This window comes from Cucurbita maxima, unplaced genomic scaffold (genome assembly GCF_002738345.1).
Source record: "Cucurbita maxima cultivar Rimu unplaced genomic scaffold, Cmax_1.0 Cma_Scf00011, whole genome shotgun sequence".
NCBI classification, from domain to species: Eukaryota; Viridiplantae; Streptophyta; class Magnoliopsida; order Cucurbitales; family Cucurbitaceae; genus Cucurbita; species Cucurbita maxima.
Genome location: NW_019272027.1, coordinates 2,592,107 through 2,607,124, shown reverse-complemented (window position 1 = coordinate 2,607,124; position 15,018 = coordinate 2,592,107). Strand labels below are relative to the sequence as shown.

The 15,018-nt window shown below is 34.3% G+C and overlaps 1 protein-coding gene and 1 pseudogene across 1 annotated transcript; both read left to right on the top strand.

The window, feature by feature from the left end:
• Positions 1-3,485: 3,485 nt before the first annotated feature.
• On the top strand, positions 3,486-4,193 carry LOC111486580 (polygalacturonase-like). The gene has a single exon (XM_023133752.1). It carries the CDS (start codon positions 3,486-3,488, stop codon positions 4,056-4,058), a length of 573 nt encoding a protein of 190 aa, XP_022989520.1. The 3' UTR covers positions 4,059-4,193.
• Positions 4,194-4,545: 352 nt separating this feature from the next.
• On the top strand, positions 4,546-6,038 carry LOC111486718 (annotated as a pseudogene).
• The last annotated feature ends 8,980 nt before the right edge of the window (positions 6,039-15,018 follow it).

Here is a 15,018-nt window from a genome sequence, read left to right as displayed (position 1 = left end):
TATGATATGTTTGTGTAAGGAAATGGGGTTTATATAATGTATGAGATTTGATGAACAAAAGAAGCAAAATTGAAAAGTCAAAAGAGATGCATGTGGCGTACATGTTAGAAGCACCAGGGTTTAGGGTCAAAGTGGATGCATGAACGTAACATGGCGTACAATATGAACACGTTTTTATTTTATGGTGTGTACGTTTTATTTCAAATCATTACTCTAACCGAAAGCTTGATGGGTTTTGAAGAAACATTTTCTTAAATTTCTTATTTCCAAAGTAAACTCTTTTAACATTTGTTTTTAACGTTTGGATTGAATCCCCATGTGAACTCTATAGGGTAGTTGTAACAACATGCTACTACCCTGTGAACTTGTTTTTTTTTTTTTTGTTTTTGTGTAATGGTGTTGTAACGGCCGAGATCCATAGATCCACTGCAGATATTGTTCTTCCCTTTCGGGCTTCCTCTCGAACCGGTGCTCATCCAGATACTGTTCTCTTACGTTTTTCAAAGTTACACAGTGGAACTAGTGCTCATCTAGATACTGTCTTCTTCCGTCTTTCAAAGTTACACAGCGGAACTAGTGCTCATCTAGATACTGTCCTTTTCGGGTTTTCCCTTCCGAACTTTCCGTCAAAGTTTTTGGGTTTTCTCTTGTGGGTTTTCCCGTTACGCGTCTTCCTGGAAAAGGTTTCCTCACTCGTGTTTCGTTTTTCTCTCCAACCAATGTAGGATATCACAAGTATGTACAACTCTTTTAATATTATAATTTTTTTTTTTTTTTTTTAAAAAAAAGTGCGTACGTTTTGTTTCAAATCATTACTCTAAGCTATGGAAAGAAATACTCTCGTGGGATTCCTTGGAAAGTTCAATAACCGCAAGCTTGATTGGTTTTCAAGAAACATTTTCTTAATTTTCTTCTTTCGAAAGTAAACTCTTTTAACATTTGTTTTTTAATCTTTGGATTGAATCCGTATATTAACTCCACATGTTGGTGGTAACGACTTGCTTTTTGAGGATCTTGAGTTATGGATTGCGACTCACTAGTATGAAATTTAAAATGGTTTAATAATCGTGACAACTGAGTAAAGGAGAGATACGTTAATGAACCGATACTATGTCTCTAGGAGAATAATATGTGTGTTGATATGGCATGAAAAGGTCATTGCCTATGCATCTTGAAAGTTGAAGAATTATTAACAGAATTACCCAACTCGTGACTTGGAGTTAGCTACAGGGATTTTTGCACTAAAGATTTGGTAACACTACTTGTATAGGGAGAAGACTCAAATCTATAATGACTACAAGAGTTTGAATTATTTCTTCCCCCAAAATGACTCTGATATAGACATTTTATACCACTATGTAAAGTGAACATAGTCGTCGATACCTTAAGTAGGAAGGTGGCCCACTCGTCGATCATGATTACTAGAGAGCCACGAGTGTAGATTGATTTTGAGCAGTAATAAAAGTGGCTATGGGGAGAGTTATGGCACCACCATACCCGCAGTGGTGGTCGCTTATCCAAATCACCAGCATACCCGAGTCGCATGTGCCATAGTTGGGATATATCTTGTTCTTTTGAACTTGCCACAGCAATATGCCCCATTAGCGTGGTTCCATTGATGTAGTGTATGCTACCTCTTTTAGTCCCTCTAATTACCACCAAAGCTCCATGAGCTATTTTCAAATTCCCTACATCAAATTAAGAAGTCTTTGTTAGGGACATACCTCACATTATCAAAGATTTCTTCAATCTACGTATCAAATGTTGTTGCCAACAACTCAAAAACAAAATGGCGTGGACATATATATTTTTTCTTCCAAATCTCCATACAAGAAAACAGCTTTTCATACCAAGTTGTGCAAGCTCAAAATTAAATTGAGCAACAACAGCAAAAAAAAAAAAATAAAAAAAAATAAAAAAAAAAAAATCGAATAGATGGAGACAATCAAAATTCTTGAAAATATGATTTCCAAGAGCAAATATCACCAACGACCCATACAAAGATTTCTTCAATCCACATATCAAAGGTTGTTTTCCAACGGCTTGAAAATCAACTAACTGTCATATATATTTTTTTCTTCCAAACAAGAAAACAGTTTTTCATATAAGTTGTGTATTATAAAATTAAATTGAGCAACTAAAGTCAACAAAGACAAATGGAGGGAGATAATCACAAATCTTGAAAATATCACCAACAACCCATACAAAGATTTTTTCTATCTGACATACTTAATGTTGTTGTCCAACTACTAGAAAACCAACTGGTTCTGCCATATATATTTCTTATTCCAAATCTCCATGCAAAAAGCAGTTTTATTATCGACTTGTGCAAGCTCAAGATTAAATTGAGCAACAAATGCCAACAAAGAGACAGGTGGAGATTGATAATCTCAAAGATGAGCTTTCTAAAACATTGGTATAAAAAGAGAATTTACAAAGATGCTATCCAGAGCCAAAGACTCCAACAAATGCCAAATATTTTAAACTAGGATTCAAATTGACAAATAATAATAATAATAATAATAATAATAATAATAATAATAATAGAAATATAAAGAGAATTTACCAAAGACTCCAAAGATGGAAAAGGTACTGACGCTTCGTAACGACCCCCTTTGTGACCGCACAGCTCTCGAACGCTCCTCTACCTCGACCGGCAGCCTGCGAACACCTGAATAAAATAGGAAAACTAGGATGAGTATAAAAATTATACTCAATAAGCCACCTACTTATAGGCTCTCATTGCATCAAACTTAACAGAATTCTCCCGGTCTTTTAATTGGCTCTAGAACGTCTGGTTCTGGTCTTAGTCCCTTGGGGCTTGCCCCTTGGGACGTGCTCTTTGGAGATTGCTCCTTGACGCTTCACTGATTCTCCGTCCTTTCATTTGATACTTAAGGGTTTCTTATGGCAGGTTGTAACGACCGATATCTCTCTATGAGGCGCTACCTTTACATGTCTATTTGAGACTACATGGTATCTAGCTTAGGGGTGTACTGAGTACCTCCTAAGCCCATATAGTCCCTTAAGGGCGCGACCCAACCAGTTCTCATGCAGCTAATGGATTGTACGACAATGCACATAAGGATCTATATTATTAAATCGTTTTAACTTTTGGCTTGAGTTATAATTAATTTATGACTCAAGATCTTCAAATGAGTTAACTTTCAATGAGGAGAATTAAGAATATTAAGAAAATGTTTCTTGAAAACCCATCAAGATTTCGGTTATTGAAGTGTTTTCCAAGGAATCCCATGAAAGCTTAGAGTAATGATTTGAAACAAAACGTACACACCATAAAATAAAGACATGTTCATATTGTACGCCATGTTACGTTCATGCATCCACTTTGACCCTAAACCCTGGTGCTTCTAACATGTACGCCACATGCATCTCTTTTGACTTTTCAATTTTGCTTCTTTTGTTCATCAAATCTCATACATTATATAAACCCCATTTCCTTACACAAACATATCATAAACAAAATGACCAACTTTCCCTTTTCCCTTCTCTTTATAATTATCATCTTCTTCCCACCACCATTGAGTGCTCTTAGCTATAATGTTGTCAGTTTTGGAGCTAAGCCTGATGGCCGAACGGTGTCCACTGCCCCTTTTCTCAAGGCTTGGGCGTCTGCTTGTAACTCGGCTGCACCTTCTTCCATATATGTTCCTAAGGGAAGGTTCTTACTTAAAGGCATTGTGTTCAGAGGTCCTTGTAAGAACCAAATCACATTCCGAATAGATGGCACGCTTGTGGCTCCCTCGGATTATCGTGGCCTTGGAAATTCGGATTCTTGGATTTTGTTCTCTAAAGTTAACAAAGTCTCTGTCGTCGGCGATACTCTTGATGAGTCTCTGTCGTCGGCGATACTCTTGATGAGTAGGGTGCGAGTTATTGGGCGTGCAAGAGATCTGGGAAGAGTTGCCCCGTTGGAGCTCCAATATGTTACACGATTCAATTTGAAAACAAGAATTTTCAAATTACTTAAGCTTTTGATGTTTTTTTTTTCTTATGGGTTGTTGAGAATTGTTGAGAGGGAGTTCTACGTATGCTAATTTAGGGTATGCTAATTTAGGTAATGACAGTGAGTTTATAGGTAAGGAATATATCTTGATTGATACAAGGTATTTTGGGGAAGCAAAAGCAAAGTCATAAGGGTTTATGCTCAAAGTGGACAATATTATAACATTGTGGAGAGTCGTTATTCTTAACATGGTATTAGAGTCATGCTCTTAACTTAGTAATGTCAATAGAATTCTCAACTGTCAAATAAAGAAGTTGTGAGCCTCGAAGGTGTAGTCAAAAGTGGTTCAAGTGTCGAACAAAGAATGTACTTTATTCAAGGACTCTAGATAAGGAGTCGAGCCTCGATTAAGGGGAGGTTATTTGAGGGCTCCATAGGCTTCAACGAAGGCTCTATAGTATACTTTGTTTGAGGGGTGATTGTTGAGGATTGTTTGGAGAGAGTCCCACATTAGCTAATTAAGTGAATGATCATGAATTTAAGGAATACATCTTGATTGGTATGAGGAGGAGTCGAGCCTCGATTAAGGGGAGGTTATTTGAGGGCTCCATAGGCTTCAACGAAGGCTCTATAGTATACTTTGTTTGAGGGGTGATTGTTGAGGATTGTTTGGAGAGAGTCCCACATTAGCTAATTAAGTGAATGATCATGAATTTAAGGAATACATCTTGATTGGTATGAGCCTTTTGGGGAAGCCAAAAGCAAAGTCGTGAGACCTCATGCTCAAAGTGGACAATATCCTACCATTGTTGAGAGTCGTTATACTAACATCGATTACGATGTGTTTAAGTCATTGTAATCCATGCATGTAGTTTGTCTTGGAAAAATTTTAAATAGCCTTACTTTTAATTTTGAAAGTAAACCATACGAAAATCAAAAGTATTTTTAGTAATTTAGCCATAAGTAAGTGGGTTACTAAAATATGGTACGTAATGCAGTCAATGACATTCAATTGGGCCAACAACATCGTGATCAGTAGATTAACGTCGATCAATAGACAACAAACTCATCTCGTAATCAATGGCTGCAAGAAGGTGCTTATTCAAAACGTGAAGGCAATAGCGCCCGATCAAAGCCCCCAAACAGATGGAATTCACGTTCAAATTTCTAGTGATGTTACCATCACGGATAGTACACTACAAACAGGAGACGATTGTGCATCAATTGGCCCAGGAACTTATAAGACCATGGCATAAGGTAAATAAACTTTGCTCAATTTTGATTTGAAGTTCCTTCTTTTGGAGGCTTATATTTTGAATTCTAACCGTAAAAAGAACCAAACATTTCTTTGGAGCAGCATTGGAAGCTTGGGCGAGGACTTCAACGAAGATGGAGTTCAAAACATAACCTTAAAGAACTCAATATTCACACGGTCCGACAATGGCATAAGGATAAAAACATGGGCTAGACCAAGCAAAGGCTTTGTCCGAAACATCCTCTTCGACAACATTATCATGAACAATGTCAAAAATCCGATCGATTAGACAACAAAGGTTGTCCTAGAAAGAATTCGGGCATACAAATCAGCAAAGTTACATATAGAAATATTCGAGGAACATCAACAATGCAAAAAGCTTTGAATTTCAAATGCAGCGTTACCAATCCATGCAAAGAATAAAGATACAAAACATAAAGCTTCTTTATAAGAACAAAGCAGCCATGTCGTCATGCAAGAACGTTCGTGGATCCGCTAATTCAAAATTGATGCCTCGAAGCAGTTTATAGCAAAGGAATTTAGATCGTCTCGCCATGATAAAGCAAATATTAAGTCTTAAATGGTTTAAGATTTGATTGTTATTTGATTAGAGTAGAAGATTAAGTATTCATGACGTATGGTGACAGTTTATAGTTAGAAATATGGGTTTGGGTTTGTTGTCTTGTCTGGTTAATGATTAATGCTATCATTGAGACAGTCACTAGAAGAGATTGTACAGTTTGGAAAGCTTGATTAAGTTGAAATTAGGAGTAATTAAGCTTGTAATATTGTACTGCTCTTCGTTAAATATAAATTTCTAGTAGGTGTAAAGATTTTTACACCCAAATCTTCATTCATATTTATTGAATGGACGACAAGTTTAAACTTTGGTTGGTGAATCATTTAGAGAGTTTGGTAGTGATTAGTAACTATTTTTAGTTGATTCCATTAAATCAACTCATTATGTTAATAAAATCCCACTAACGAGATGAAGGGTAAGATAATTCTTCCTAAACAAATAAAGGAAATAGGGGAAGAATATGAGTTAATAAGCTTGATTTCCATTTTTACTAACTTACCCCAATTTTAGGATAATTGTTCAGTAGTTATTGACTTGAATAACTTTTGAAAAATGGTGAGTGATATGAACGGTGACCGAATTTCCATACCTCGAGGTTTAATTACAAGAACTAGAGCCAATAAACAACAACAAACCTTGTACACTTATATTCAAAATATGGTGAGTTCATCAAAAGAAATTTTAGAAGACGTTGGAGACCTCTCTTATATGTTGTGTAAAGTTGAGCTTCACATGCATTAAAAGCACTTTAATTTGCATTTATTGAACTAAGTTGAATTTATGGAACTAGTCCAAAGATGATTAATAAGCATATCTCATCATTGCGCTATTTGTTTGTCAAATTTAAGCAGTTTTTAATATAGAAGTTAAGTTATATTGTAACCTACCTAAGTTACCATGTTCCACCCTTGACTAGCTATTTTAATATGGAGGCTATTGGTATTTCTCATTAACTAGCCAATTTAATTTGAGAGTGATGTGTCACATGGGTTAAGGTTGTAAAGGGTATATAAAGCCTCTTTTCTTTGACGAGAGACATCGCATTTTGGAATTAAACAAAAATAGAAGTTCTATTTTAGATTTGTTAGAGAGTTAAGTTTTTTCTTTGCAAATTTTCGTGTTTAGAACTTACATGCTAGAGTCATTCAAGTGGTATTGATCAAACCTCTTGTAGAGTAATTCGAACCACAAGTTTTATTTACTCTTGATGTTGATCATCAAGATAATCCGTTCCATACTTTCCCTCTGCCTGTGGTGGATTCCATATCAATTAGTCTTTTGTCAAGTAGAATGGGTAGTATGAGATTTGATGAACAAAAGAGTTTAATCTAAGTTTGGAGTGCTGCATGTGGTGTACACGTTAGTTGTAACGACATGCTATTCGAGGATCTCGAGTCATGAATTACTATCAAATTTAAAATGATTCAATAATATGGATCCTTTGACAACATGGATTTCCGACCATATTTTTCTATTAATTAAACAAATTTATATAAAAAATACAATTTCCTACTCAAATAAAGTAGCTATTATATAAATGACTTAATTATGAAAGGCTGAAAAATCTTTAAAAATATTTCAATACGGTATCATAGGCTTATTGTTAATACAATTACAATGGGAAACAAATAAGGTGAAATTTTAATAAAACAAAGAAGAGAATAAAGCAATAGCCTGCTCTAACATAAAGGCTACAAACAACTTGAAATGCATCTATCCTAACTTCATTCTCATGGGCGTCACCGCGATGTCGTCATTGGTGCATAAGTGTCTTGCCTTTACATGAAAAGTAAGAGCAATACATGACTTAAGTATTTTAAGGAGTACTCAAGGGTAAGGAAATGCATACACAATCAATCATGGAGGGACCTATCCTTTCATAAAGATCCTTTCCTTTATTAGTTTGAATTGTGCTTTCAATTCGGGTTAAAATTGGATGTGTAGCACTTCTCTACACATGGCAGACGTACGCGCATGTGGACCCATTAGGCAAGCGGATACATACCCCTGAGCCTACCTTTTAGCTAGCATACATTTACACGCTGCTGGAATCACAGAGGAAACATAGCCTAAATAGGATTGTGTTGTGTATTATATCGTATCATAACATCATGACGTATATAATGTTGTAAGGTACGCATCCGTACGAATCATAATGGAAAGTATCCTTACGCAAATAACATAAAAGTACATGAGTTTTACATAGCTACAAATCATATAATATGCAAATCATACCACCTTTCTTTCATAAACATTTTCATGAATACATTCTTAGCATATCAATATTTCACATTCTTGAAAACAATCATGCTAACACTATGTGCATGCATATCATAGCATAACATAAATCATAGTACATCATCACGTAATGAATGACATAACGTTACATACACGAGTCGTAACATAGTTCACATAACAATAGGGGGCCACAGACACGTGTCATTCATGCATCATTCAATTCATCCAACCATGTCAATATTAGAGCCACTGAGCTGAATAGTTTAAGTCAGAATTGCTAATTTATCCTTGAAGCTAGTTCAAACTTGTCTCTTGAAATGCAAGTCAACCCTTATGCGTTCATTACATTAGATTAGAACTCATTGATTGACCTAGTTTACCTAACATTCATAATTATACCTCTAACTTTCTGCTTATAACATTTTAATTTTGTTAAAAAGTTACCGTACTCATTTCAAATGCCTTTGCAAATACCAAAATCGACTACAAAAGGGTAAAAGATGATAGGAAAGAGGTCCAACATATAAAAAAAAAAAAGGAATAAAAATTGAGAGTCGCTGGAAAGCCATCGGGAAGTTACTGAAGAGTCACTCGAGAAGCCATCGTAGAGCTGCGCCGGGAGCGGTACGGGGTTGATTTTGTTGCCATTGTGTTTGAGTTGGTTAGGCAATGTGGACTAGGTCGAGGTTTTGAGGTGGGCTTGAGCAAAATTTTTGGGTTAGTCTTCCAAGGATAACTAGGCTCGAGTAAGAACCTATGGGTTGAGTCTGCAACCTATCGAGGCTAAGGCTTGAAAACATACTATCAATACAAGTATATATCAAAATATGAGGAGACAAAATGATTGACTCAGACTTAAACATATTCAGAAAGTAGCCTACTTAACGACTTTTAAATCTTTCTTATGCCTTATGTCAATCATGTATCTTCTATCGTTCTTAAATCTTATTTCATACCTAAATAGCATGTATCGAAGTCATAAGATTTTTTAGGCTAGTCTCTAATCTCTACTGATTTACCTTGAGTTCAAATTAAGGTTATAGTTCTTTTAATACCGTATTTTCTAACCATCTAACCCTATTAGGCCTCTTTAGTTTCACTGATTCTCATCAATCAGCCCGTCGGATCTTATCTATCTAATTAGGCATACATTGAGGTTTTAGGATAATCTAGTTAGATCTTTACTATTCCTTCCAATTGCTTTTTATAATCTTTCCCCTAGAGGTTCACCGTTTTCTCTAGTTTTTCGGAGCTCTTCGTGTCTCGGGAGCTCATCATTTCTCTAGCTCTTTGGAGAAAAATATTAAAAAAGTAGCCTACTTATTAGCACCATCTAAAATCGAATCAAAACCCAAATGAAAACAACCGAAAATATTAAATCATTTCAATCAAATCGGTCAATGAGCGTTGCCAAGTCCACTCCGACCTCCTTACATGCCTGAGGTATCTCGTTTTCTTTCCATTCCAACGAGCATCCGCCTACTCTTTTTTTTCTTTTCGAATATACTCGTGAATCGTCAAGATGATTTGATTGAGACCTCAAAACCATGAAATATTTTAAAAGTATTTTGTGTGGGGGAAGAAATGACTTTAGAAACCCTAAAAAGCATACCTTACTTTAACATATAAATACATTTACTTTTAGAATAGAGTTATAAAAGTGAGAAACGAAAAAAAAAATCATATTTAGAAAACAAACAAAGAAATTTTATTTTGATATGGAGTGGTTGAATTATATTCTTACATTTTTTAATACTCATTTGAATTTTTATATTTGATTAACCCAACTACTTATTTTTATATTAGAACAATTTATTCACGTGTTCTTGTACATAATTTTCTATTCCATTGGCTCAACATTAGTTTTTTATGATTTGAATGCCTTGTTTTTTTTATTTATTGAAGATCTAGATAAACATGTTAGTTTTCTAATAGGTCAAGCGATATGTTGTAATAAGCCACTTTATCAGCTAAAGGATAAGCAGTAAAAGGCTAAGGATCCGACCGATAGGGAGAGTAGTGAAGTCGAATGAATCGGAAGGTTCAGGATAATTAATCTTGTTGAGGTTCGGCTTTGTTTACAGTCTTTGAAAGGGAATATCATCAAAGGTTCTCATCAAATAGCGCTTGACCTTCTGAAAGAGTCTTTGAAGGGGAAGGAGTTAAAGAAAGCTCAGGAAAGAAGAGATGAGAGAGAGACCGGCCGGCCATATGTCTTGTTCTAATCTTTCTTCTTCTTTTTTTACAGTTCAATCCGGGAGAAGTTCAGTGAAGGCAATGGAATAGCTTTACCGAGTGAACAATCAAGATCATTAATCTTTCGGCTTAGTTACCGTTCAAGAAGAGGAGTTCAGTTCGTAAACAAACTATCATTCATCGACAGTCTTTGGTTTCAAGCGATATGTTAGTTTTCTAATAGGTCAAGCGATATGTTGTTGAACTCGAAAACCAATTTTCATACTAGAATTTGACACAATACGTTTACAGTTTTAAATGCACTGAAACCACGCAATATTCTTGAATGGAATAAAAATTACTCTATCGATGGGTTAAGCAAGAGGGATTTGTTGATCTTGATTAGGCCTCGGGTCCAAATGAACAAAAACTCAACCTCAATGTCCTTGTCATTGGCTTCCAGGTATCACGAACTAAATGAACTTTTCTAGGTTAAAACTATTACACGTGTACACAAGTTGAGTTGGGTTGGATTACAAAATTTTTTTGGATTAACCCTAGTTGGGTAGTGACCCGAACAATCTAAATAGAGTTCACAACCCAATCCAATATAACCCTTTCTTTTGTGGTTAGGTTTGGTTGTCATTTTTTTTTTTTTTTTTAATTATTTTTAAAAATTCTACTCATCTATGATATATATTAACAATTAAAATCTCATAAAACTCAAATATCGAACATTTGCAACTCACAACACATCATTAACATCAATTACAAACGTCAAATATTCTTAATTTTCTTAATAATCTTATTATTAAGATAGTGTTCGGTTGAGTTGTAATCCTATCTTCGGATTTGTGGGGTTGATCCAACAAAAAAAAATGTCAGCCGGTAACCCGACCCAAATTTTTATTTTCAAAAATTCAATCCAACTTAATCTTTATAGTTTAAGTTGGATAGTCCGAGTTAGTTGTATTCTCGAGACATATGAACACCCCTAAAAATTACCTTTTGAATCGTATAATTTGATAAGTGAAAGGTGTAGGAAGGCATTGAGAATTAGGTTTAAAAGAGCAAATTCAACTCTTTCTCTCTCTTTCTGCGGCGCAGTCAATGTCATGGCTTGGCCGCCATAGACTACTCATGGTCAATGGATACCCTCACATGTTCAACGCTTCTTCACATGATCAATATCCATTACGCATGTGCTAATGTTTTTTTTTAATTATTATTTGATTCCGTTTACGTACTAGAACATATAAGAACAGGTTATTGAATCATACAACGCTTACGTTTTTTATCGTGTTTTATAATACACTCAAATTGAATCAACGAGTGGGACCCACCACCTTACTTGAGTCGAGTCGAGTCAGTTGCTAGGTTTGATTGAATTATTATTTTGTTATTACAATTAACAAACGTATGAGTTCTCATTAAAGTTATGTCTTAATATAATTATATATAATTAATGACGTTTTTGTTACCTATTATTTGCTAGGTTATAACATTACTTTCTCAAAATGGTTTTCGAATGTTTTTACAAAACTTTCTCCGACCCCATTTTTCAAAATTGTGTTTTTCCAAGAGCGGAATCAAAGGCTTAAACATATGTCATCTGTGCATATGAAGACTCAATTTTAGTTGGTTGACGTAGTCGAGAGGGAGAATATGTGTCGAATAATCGCGTTATGATTCTCGAAGAATGCCATTGCGATACTTGACGTCTTTAGGGAACTCGTAAACTGAATCAAATATTTTATTTTTTTGAAGTTTTAAATCAAGGAATTAACTTTTATAGGAAATAACTTAATCAAAACTTTTTTATTTCAATTGGTTTCATCTAAATCCTTGATTTTTTCCCGGCTCTTGCACACCCCTAATGATAATCTAAAGACAAATAAAATAGAACGATTCTACCAGAGACGAGAAACCCTAAATGGAAGGGCTTCAAAACGAGAAATCACGGGGATTAACTGTTCTAACTTTCAACCGACCGTGGGGACCAAAATTTTTCTTGATACACTATCGATTCCACGTATAAATTGGTTTTATTGATAGATTAAAATTCTTAATTAATTAATTTTCATTTGTTAACCCAATTTATTCAAATCGACCTTTATAATTGGGTTAAAAGTTCATTTTCACCTTTATAACTACACCTTATACTTTAAGTGTTACAGACTCTATGGTGAACGGATTATTTATAATCCGACCATAAACTAAGTTTATTTTGACTTAGTGAAAGGATGAGCAATTATTATTCAAGTCCGAAACTCAACACTAAAAGGAACTACTCATCTATACAAGGAACGAGTGAATTTCATTTTGTGCAATCATGTTCCAAAATTCATATTTGGTCCCGTTCCCAAAATAATAACGTTATTGTGTATGATACTCACAGTCACATGCTTTCATATAAACGACTTGAATCAAATAATACGCTTGTGTTTCATCTTAAAGGTCTCTCACTTTGCTAAGTAGACCCTCCCTTTAATTTTGAAACTCTTTATTAGTTATGAAACCAATTCTCAAAGGTGTTTAATCTTCTACTCGAGGATAAATCAACGATTTCTTAGAGTACCCATTTAACTACTTGGTCTAGATTCCATAAAGTTGGCGAAAAGTATGTTATTCCATGACCTTAACATAGAACGTTATGATTTATCACGTAACACAGAAAGTTGGCGAAAAGTATGTCCTTGACCTTAACACGTAACATTAAAACTCACGATAAAGTCGATCGTTCTAAATAGTTTGATCCAAATGATTTAGAATGAATTGGTTCATCACGAGACTGTTCTAAGATACAAGGACTTCTTTAGGAAGAGTCAACTTGGAACTTGGCTATTTTTTTTTTTTTTTTTTTCCATCTCAATTTGTTAGAATTGTCTTCAAGTTACAACAATCGTTCCCTTTCATACTACTTTGGTAGTTCAAAGCTTGTTGGAGAACATATTTTCTGACTGTTCTAGGTTGACTTTTCGACTAATTTGACTTGAATCTGCTACACTCGGACCACTTTTTACTAATTTCAATTCTTCGTAAGTGTTTTAGTACGACTCTTTTAGCTAGTTTAAATTATTTAGAGTCTAAGTTCTAATTGTTTTATGCAAAATTAGGTGAGCCAATTTTCATAATTGAACTCTCGTTTATGATTTTGAGATTCATTAGATAGAATTAAATTTAGAGAAAGACGTTATGCTAGAATCAAGGAATCGTAGTAGTTTCTTCTATGCCTAAGTTAGTAGCTCCTCTATTGGCTTAGTTGGATGAATTGTATTATGTATGATGATGCGTGCCTCGTGACCCTTGCAAGTGGCATATGTATGATTAATATGTTATCCTATGCTATGTTATGTCATGTGATGCTAAGATATGACATGATATGTTATGTCATGTTATGTCATGTGATGCTATGATATGCCATGTTATGCTATGCGATGCTATAATATGTCATGTTATGCTATGCCAAGGCATGTCATGTAATAAAATTATGTTATTTTGTGATCATGCCATATTCTATAAAGTTGTCATGAAATCGTTAATTTATTATGCATAATCTTCTTATAGCATGTCATGAAAGTTATGTTATGTATTATAGAATGTATCGAAATTAAGTAAGTTAACCGATGTTTGTTTTATATCATATATTATGTCATGATTATAAGTTGTGAACCTCATGCATATTGTTGACACGTGCATCGAGATACTTCCCCACTATGATGAGTAAGAACGCGTACATTATGACTTATGATTTATGACATTATGTTCATCATGATATTATGTGGGCCCTTCTCCTCAGTGGTGTTCAACATAAAGCCTGTTAGTAAGTGCTAGCCCGATGAGTCAAGTCCAGGAGGTGTGCGAGCCTACTTATTGGGCCCATGCTCACACGCGTAGGTCATATGTAAAGAAGTACTACACATCCAATTTTACCCGAACTAGAAAGCTATATAACTCCAAACTATGATATGTTAAAAGGATAGGTCTCATCATGTTGCATGTGTTTACATTTTTCTTACTCCAATAGTGAGTTACTTAGATTATTTTCTAAAATACTCAAGTCATGTGTTACACCCTTGTACGAATGATGGCAACGTCATGACAATGGCCATAGAACCTGTGTTAAGGAAGCTACCGTCTAGATTACGCCATTGTTCTATTTTTCTTATTTTGTTATAAACTTTACCTTATTTATTTTTATTTTATGTGTTGCTTTAAATCTTTTATTACAAACGTTTAATTCCATAACATCATTTTAAAAATATTTTAACGAAACTTCCACACTTAACAATCATGTTATGGATGCAGTAGTGACTCTATTTCAATAAAAATATAGGGTCGTTGAAATAAAGTTAGCTCAAGTCGTATTCGAAATAGAATTTGTTTTTAATCCATCCCTTTCTTACTTCGGATTGTTTTTGTGCGCCTTTTTCCTCTTAAAAAATACTTGTCAAGATATGAATGTAGTCGTTAAAGATAGACGCCGACAATTAAAAAATAAAGGAAAAAAAATATGATATTGTGATGTCAGAGTAAATGAGGAGTACCGGAATAAATTTAAATTATAATCTTGAAAATATTAGCTATTCTAATATTTAATAAAATGATGAAATAAATTTAAAAAATATTCACAATAATTATTAAAAGTATTTTATTTGAAAATATTAATAATTATTGCAAATTTCAAAGTGCCTTTTTAAATATATAAATTATGAAAGTGGTTGGAATTTTGAAATGATGAGATTCAATAATTATTATAAGCTTTTTCAAAAAAAAAAAAAAAAAAAAAAAAAAAAAAAAAAA

Excerpts from the sequence above, each read along its gene's own strand:
- LOC111486580 (XM_023133752.1), top strand. The coding sequence starts at position 3,486 with ATGACCAACTTTCCCTTTTCCCTTCTCTTTATAATTATCATCTTCTTC.